At 42.1% G+C, this 8572-nt stretch overlaps 1 protein-coding gene across 8 annotated transcripts in view; it reads right to left on the reverse strand.

Annotated features, from left to right (window-relative positions):
- Window positions 1-8572, reverse strand: part of CPEB3 (cytoplasmic polyadenylation element binding protein 3) — an 87799-nt gene that overhangs the window by 69039 nt on the left and 10188 nt on the right. For 3 of the 8 annotated variants that reach the window (XM_018558707.1, XM_018558706.1, XM_018558709.1), the window contains exon 2: window positions 7649-7657. The exons of the other annotated variants lie outside the window; for them this stretch is intronic. In XM_018558707.1, coding sequence (XP_018414209.1) covers window positions 7649-7657 — 9 coding nt within the window. The remainder of the gene's footprint in view (window positions 1-7648; window positions 7658-8572) is intronic. 8 annotated transcript variants of the gene reach the window in all.

The following is an 8572-nucleotide window of genomic DNA, read 5'->3' on the forward strand; positions in this document are numbered from 1 at the left end:
ATATATATATATATATAAATATAATCATACATTAAAAACAGAATGCTCCTTAAAAATGACAGCTGCCTCCTAATGCTTGAGTTTTTCTCTAGTCTTTCAATGGAGCTGAAAAAGCATCAGTACTTGTTATCTGTGTATCCCTAATGGCAACACTTTTTCTCATTTTAGATGGTATAGGGGGGTCACATTTTTTTTCCCCGTCTTCGTCCCATGTTCTGGGGACAACTGTTAGATTTTTCCCTCACATTCAGTTCCAGGGACAATGGTTACAGGGACCAAGAGTGAATCTCCCCAAGACCCCATTCACACTGAGCGATTTGTAGCACGCTTTCAGCTCAATAATCGCTCAATATAGCTTGTCCAATGCATTTCAATGGAGCTGTTCACATCTCACAGCTCAATGTCACCTGTAGCTCAAGCTTGTCGCTAGAACAGGACTTATTTTTCCAGCCGATTTGGTTTGATTTGGCCTCAATAGACTTTGATAGCTCTGAAAAAGCGCTTTTTTTTATGTAGCTCAGTGTGAATGGGGTTTGGGGGGGGTCACAGAGCAATAAAAAAAAAAAACCCTGTCAGATAGAGATGGGTTATGGGATGCGTTATATTCCAGTCAGTTTTTTATTTTGGTATCTGTGCCCCACTGTGGAGATTCAACATAATAATTTGTTTTCGTGACCATCATAACTGAGACAGAAAGTAGGGAGAAAACCAACCTGTCACCAGAACACGTGGCGAGGGGAAATCATATTTCAATTCCTTGTAACAAAATAAATAATTTCTCTCTCTGGTCATTCCAGAATTCCAATCTCCTGGTTACACAATTCACTCCCTGCTTTCCCAAAGCTGGCCATATCTCCTGATTTGGCCCCAATGTGTGCGTGTGCTACCCATGCAACAAAAGTAAAACAAATTCAATTTTTTTGAGGGAAGTTAACATTTTTTGTATCCATTTTTGATTACAGTATGTTACCTCATTGGGGATCTTTTACCTTTTCCTGTGACTCCTGTACAAGAAATAATGGGTACAATTGTCACCTGGACAGCAACAACAAAATAAAAAAAAGGGATGACAAGTTTCAGGGCATGCGCTGATGGGCTTTTGTTAACATCACAAACTACTTCTCTCCCTGTACAAGTCTTTGGGAATGCAAAAGCCTGGAAGCAAGTCGAATGCAAGTCAGAAGGTGGCCAAATGCAGGTCAAATGCATCAGTTAATGAATTCTGAACGATCTTGAACTGATGTCAAAAGCACACTCATCAACAGAGCTCAAAAGCCTCTTGACATGGGCCCTAACCTTTCCCCACTCGACCAATGTTTTGACTCTCCATATTCTGACTACTTGGGGCAACATTGAGCACTCTCCTGCACAGATCCCCCTCTATCTTCTGCCTCGCAGTTGCGCAAGTCTGATGGAAAAAGAGACTTTGCTTGAAAGGCGGACTAACCTCATTGGATTGCGTTTCTTTTTTGGACCATGACACACCACCTAAAATTACATTTATGTTAAGTCTGCAGCTGAAATGAAATCGCTGCACTGCGATGAAAGAACATCATTAGTGGTGAAAAAAAAAAGTGTTGAATTTTGTGTCCGTCACTTTATGATGGTCTATTGGAAAGGAGAGTTTGTGATCTGCAAGCATAAGCCATAAAAGCTAAAAGCTTCTCTGCTGACACAAACAAAAGATTTCAGCTGAAAGGGTTTACTCACCCAGACACAATGAGAACAGATAAATATTGCTGCTCCTGAAGGGAGGCTACAATTATCCTGGGCAATGTAAAGAGACAATATAAACACACATCATCCACAAAAGCTCTAAATATAGCCAGGGGCATGACAAAAGTGTGAAGAAATATGAACGTTTATATCAATAGCTATATTACTGAACCTGGCCACAACCATTAGATAGTGGCTGGATGTATGCAATGGAAGGATTGCCAGACTAGCGTTTTCGGAATGATAAACAATTTTCTATTCTAGACCATTTTCTAGCAAGTTACTGTGTAAGAAAATAAATAAATAAATAAAATCCTATGTGAAAACAAAACCAAAAAAAAAAAAAGAAGGGTATACAAAGAGCCAGTGTAGTACCAAGGTAGGAGAGATGACAGGGGAAAATAATGAGCAGATCTGTGTCTACAGAAGGCTTCAATTGCACTTGGAAGTTCTCTAAATTATATATAAAGAACCTGTCGGGCATGTGCCTTGCATTCCAAAAGTAAGATGGAGTTACAGCCTGTCTACACAGACACCTGAATGAAGAGAATAAGGCAACTGAGATCATTACTAGACTTTGCCACTTGGCTCATGCTGATTTTAATGTTGAATTCTTTTATATTAAAAGAACAGATATATTAAAGAATATATATTAAAAGAAATGTGCAAAAACATTTAGGGGTGATGCAAGAAAGACCGCAACACAATTCTGGGGTTAGGACTGCAACTACAACTCTTATAACCTGAAATTGCACCAAATTCATGAATGGTTTGAGACAGTTAAATAGTGAATACCGACATGTGCGAGAAATTCACTTATTTGGGAAACTTCAGAGTTACGATAACTGGAGATAACAAAGACTAATGTCATACAGGAGGGTGCCAGGCACCCACTACGTTTGCTGCTGCTCTCGTCAAGGTCCAACTTTGTTTTGGGTAGAGCATGGAAATGTTTTCTCTGTTCTGACACCCATCACCTGAAAAAAAGAAGCAATACTATCCTGACAAGAGGTCCAAATCTTCCCCACTGTGCTCAAAAATGTTTTTTGCGTTCCCTTTGTGGGTGGAAATTTCCCTGACATCCTGATCTGTTTGAAACCCACCAAAGGCCCCATTCACATGTAGCGACATACCTTTGCAGCGGCCGGGATAGCGCGACTTTCGGGGCGACGTTCCAGCGACGATCCAGCGACGGTAGCGCGACCTTCTCCGTCGGGCTCAATAGAAAAAAAGCAAAATCGCGCAAAATCTGCCGAAAAAAGGGTCCGGTAGAAGCGACTTGCGACCGCGACATGGAGCTAAGACAGCTCCATTGACTATCATTAGCCGGCGACTTCTCACGATATCACGGCGGAAATCGCGCGATAAGTCGCTACATGTGAACGGGGCCAAATGGACAGAAAGAGAAGGTTTGTCTCCACTTCCTGTCCTGCCTTCCACCTGCCACGTAGACAAAATGAGAGAAGGCTTTCAAAATGGGCACACCGGCAACAACATTTGACAGAGGTTCTATCCCTTCCTGAGTGTATCCAAAACAAAAATTAAAGTTTTGGCTCAGTATCTGACCTCTTAACAAGCACCAGCTGCACAAAGTTTTCTGTGTTTTAGATTTTCAGTGCCTACCTGTCCTCCAAAAAATGCTAGTTCACTGGTTTCAAAAGTCATCAGTACCTTCTGAGACACCAAAGCAGAAAAATATGTAGATCAGAAGTTCTGACTTCTGCTACATGCACCTTCATGGTCAGTTACTTAAAAGGTATTAAAACCAGATAAACTCAGCATTTTCAGAAGGAGGTCACCATATTTCTCTCAGTATAGGTTTCCTTCCAAACAGAGTTTGAAAACCCCATTCCAAGCAAAATTGGTATGAAACTGCATCGTTTTGCTGCTGATCACAATTAGCGCCAGTGTGTGGAAGCTTTTCTTTGCATACTGGCTGGTGAGTGTGCTGGGAAACTTTTTGCTAGTGTGTGGAAGCCATCGCATCTGCCAGACAGGGATCTGTAGGTTTGTGTATATGGCTGCCTAGAAGATCAGTCAGCGGACAAACTGCACGTGGTAGTAAGCAACACTAAATCATGCTTGTGTGGCTGTGTGTGTGGGCGGTGGGAAAGGTGAAGGCGCACCAGAATACCAAACCATAGTATGGCTTGTCTCATCTCTGAAGCATGTGGGAATTACCTAGTTGATTCACAATTCTGAAGCTGGCCACACACTGGTAGATTTTCATATGAACGTTTACATGAAAACTCTCAACAGAACATTTGATAATGCCATCAAAGACTTCACGAATTTTGTTTGATTTTAACATTTGATATTTGAAATAGGGATGCACTGATATCGCCGATATATACTGAGTATTCGTTCGAGTACTCATACTCGCCCAAATGCTCTGGATACTTACCTCCTATTAGAGAGATCTCCCTCTGACTGGCAGTGCCGAGGGAGCATGGAGCCACCTTCCTTACCAATCAAGAAGCCGGACGGCATGTCATGGCCCGCCTCCCTGATTGGTTGAGGAAGCCAGGCTGCATAGAAACAATCAGGAGGCTGGATCATGACATTGCACCCGGATTCCTGATTGGCTAGGAAGCCGGCTTCACTTGTTGGTAGGCAGCCTGGCTTCCTGACCAACCACAAGCTGGACGGCCAAGCAGCCTAGGCAAGCGAAGATGGCGTTCTTTCGATAGGAAGCCTGTCGACGGGTCATGATCAGCCACCTGACTTCCTGATAAAATCAGGGCACAAGGCACCGGTATCAGTACTCAGCATCACCGAGTACCAAGAAGAAAAAAAAATATTGGCGCTCAATGCAGGAAAATCGGCATCAGTGCATCCCTAATTTGGAATGAATAGAGTTTACTGAACAAAAACTGGTGTGATCCCTTCAAAATTCACAGATGTCTTATGAAGCAGGAAAAAAGAATGAAAAAATTAAGGAAGAACAAATTATAGTTTGTAAAGCCGTCCTCCCCTAACAGCAAAAAGAAATTAAGAAATCTCAGCTTGAAACTCATGCATGATAAACAGCCGTCATTAAACAAAAAATAGAAATAATCTCCATAAAATGGCATTTATTTTCCTTACTGGGCACCGACTCTCTTCTACAAATTTGACTCGATTTGCCAGAAAAAATATTGTCTAAGTTCATTTATTCATACATCTAGTGCCAAGTTCTGAAGGAACATGGCTTTGCATTAAATATTCAAACTAGTGTGTTTATGACCTACTTGCTAGCTTGTGGAGATAGTCAGCTAGACTAAACATTTTGGCTTTGTAAAAATAGCTGGAGTGGCAAGTATGTACCCTAGAAAAACAAAAATTTCCCCACATCCAGTCTTAGCACCACATACAGGGGGATGCACCTGACCAAGCAAAACAGCATAGGAAGCGTTTCAAATATATCACAGCAATTCCATCATAATCAAGGACAAATTATATAAATATATAAAATGATTCCGCGTCTGTAAGCGGCAGTCCGCATGTGAATCGTACAAACTTGCAGACTGCCGCTTACAGATGTGGTCACTGTCACCACGTCATTAACCTGAATAGGTACAGCGGCTGCTGGGATTCATGCCTCAGGAATCCATAGCTTCTTGCTGCATGTGAATAGGGCTGCACATCAGAAACGGACAGAATTGAAATCTTTTGGCAGGTAAAACAGTATCTTTTGTCTGGAGTTCAACATAAATGGGGAAAACCAGTTAGTTTTCTCTCATTAAGCCCATGGGAGATAAAAAACTAAAACCACACTGACAGATTAACAAACAAACTTTCATACAAAAAAAACAAACCATCAAAACATTCAATAATGCTATACGAGACTTGTAGAATGTCGTTCAAAATTGTGTTACATTATAAGAAATTCTTACAAACCTTCTTTTTTTATCGTTCTCTCTCTCATCTTTCTCAAACAAAGACATGTCCTCTCTTCTACACAAGATTCAACTACCTTGTCCCTACTTGATAGCATAAACTTTACTTGTTTTTGTGCATCACTCGGCTGTAGATCCTCAAATCATCTCTGAATTGGCGCAGACACCGTCCTTCCTTCTGGAGGGTGACTACTTTTGTCCCCCATGATCCCTGTAGTCACCGCTCCAAGCTCGCTCCAGTGATGGACAGCTTCTTTTAACCCAAAAAAACATTCCCCCCCTCCCCAGGCGAATTTGTATTTTCTGTGATCACTGTACGGTGCATGCGCCATGCAGTGTATACAATTAGCACAGTTGCAGCATCTCTTAAGATACCGTGAATGGACCGGATGCCAGGGACGATGCAAACCCTGTGCAAATGAGCAGGAGTTCCATCATCAGTGTCCACCGAATGGCTGAAGAGGACTTCCAGCAACCGGGAAGTAGCAGCGGTGGGAAGACAGAGCGGGGGACCAAGGATTAATCTGGCAGTGCTGGAGAAGGGCACACAGGACACAGGTAAGTGTGTCCTAATGGATAAGTGTGCTGTGACTACAGTACATGCACATTAGGGCAAAAACCCACCCACCTCACAGCATTTTACTACTGCCTTAAGGGTGTGCATAAGGTTCAGGAGGGCAGTATTTTATAAAATGAAGCCGAGATCAGGAACACAGGGACATGATCTCAACCAACAAGCAGGAAAGCTCAAAACTAACCTTGGAAAGTATTATTTTACCAAAAGAGTAGCTGATGCTTGGAACAGACTCCCAGCAAAAGGTAGAAAATCAGCTACTAGGAAGTGAAATTAAACATGCTTGGGACCAGCATACAAAAAAAAAAAAAAAAGGATCAGACTCAAATGGTCCACTTGGTCACTTTTGTACGTTTCCATGTAACATCTATGTAAAACCATCTTGAAGCAGGTCCTGGCAAAAACATTTTATGCTGACATTGCCCATACGCAAGTCAAAACAGTGCTTCTGATTGCAATTTGCCTGTTTTTCAGAAAACAACCTAATCCTACTACAGGACAGAAGTCCCACTCCATTTAAAATGGTTTTACATCCCTGCTTCACATCAACTACAGTGATTAACTGCCGGCACAGAATGCCGAGATAAGTTTGCATGGGACAAGATAAATGACACTTGAAGACCCTGCACACCCCAGCAGAAAGGGGTCATAGACACTCCATATACGACTGGGTAGACCAAGCAGTCTCATGGACCTCAGCTAAGTTGCAGTGTTTTCTGGACAACCTAATTACCAAAAGTTTACTTATTGCCTGAAGTTTCGTCAAATAACATGCAAGTTAAGTGTTTTTTTAGGATGCTTCAGGGACTAAAATGATAATAGCTGTTATGAAAATTAATTTACAAGGCGAAGCTAGGAGAGCGCTTTCTAGCAGCTTCTCATGGAAGCCCATTAGTAAGCAGGTGGGGAAAACATTATGCCCGAGCTGTTAAGTGTGATATACTACCTTAATATCCCCTGCCTTCCATTTCATGGCAGTAAGCAGAGAAGCTTCCGTCTACTCTCAGCATACAGCTATATATGTCGCAGCAATAATGTGTCTGAAGTAAACAGACATAGAAGGCAGTAGCAGCACATTAATCTGAAATTAAAATATCACGCTGGGTGCAAAAACACAAGTGTTTGAAAGAGGCACAGCCCCCTATCCCTCGGACACTGGATGTCACCTTTTAGAGGAGGAGTAGTAGGAGGAATGTATTTTTCAATATACGGTATTTGATTAATTTAACCCAGCAAAGGAATATTTATTAATGCACACACTCATTCAGTTTACTTTTCACACAGCCAAACACAGACTGGTTGAACCAGATTTATGAATCCAACATAATAAAATGGGGAAAAAAAAAAAGGGAGGAAGGAAGCAGCTTTTCACCCCAGAAGTGCAAGGTGGATATTACATTGACCAACAGCAAAGTTTAGTTTTCGGTGCCTCCCTCTGAATAAAAATAACTGCAAGGGTTAACTTATAAACCAGTTTTACTTGCCTGATCTCCACTCCCACTGGCTCCAAGACAGACGCCCCCAGCCTCTTCTGCACTCCAGTGGTCGGAGGTCTGCGGACATCATCACATCTAAAGCAGGGTTCATAGCCGGGGAACATTCCACAGCCGGAGCGGAGGGCAGAGAGGTGAGGGCCAACTGTTAGGGTAGTGGGGATCGGGTAAGTAGAACTGCTTTAAAAGAATCCACCTAGACATAAATGGGCAGTCAACCGTTTACCCGCAATAGGGACAGATGATCGTCCCTGGACAAGCTGCATCCAGGGACGATGATCTGTCTCTAACCACAGGTAATCCAGAACCGATTACATCCAAACAGCAACGAATAGCTGCAGCTTCAGTCTGTCATTGCTTTGTATAGGCTGAGCAGGAGCGGCTATTCATAAACACCTGTTATTCTGGACGCTGGAATCCACGGATTCTCACTGCCAGAATTTGCCCTAATTGCAGGTGGGAATGGGGCCCAAAACAGATCAGCCGCTTGACACGGCTTCATGCCTTGCTACACATTTTTTACGTTCTGTGTGAAAGGAGACAGTGGAAATACTTGCTTCTGCTAGACATGGACTTCCAATATCATCCCAGCCCAGGATAAGTCACTGGAGCTTAAAAGTGACTTGTCAAAAATAAAAGATATAGCGGGTGAATTTATCAAAACTGGAGCAGACAAAATCTGGAGCACCTGTACATGGCAACCAATCAGCTTCTCCATTCAGTTTGTTCAGTTAAGATTTGAAAATGAAACAGAAGCTGATTGGCTGCTGTGCACAACTGCTCCAGATTTCTTCTGCTCCAATTTTGATAAATTCCCCTCATAGCTTTTTTGTAATTTTTTTATGTACCAGTTAAGTTCAGGAGTAAAATGTATAATTTTTAAAATGAATACAATGATTTGTAAATGTCTT

This window comes from Nanorana parkeri, unplaced genomic scaffold (genome assembly GCF_000935625.1).
Source record: "Nanorana parkeri isolate BGI_ZX_2015 unplaced genomic scaffold, ASM93562v1 scaffold353, whole genome shotgun sequence".
Classification (NCBI taxonomy): Eukaryota; Metazoa; Chordata; class Amphibia; order Anura; family Dicroglossidae; genus Nanorana; species Nanorana parkeri.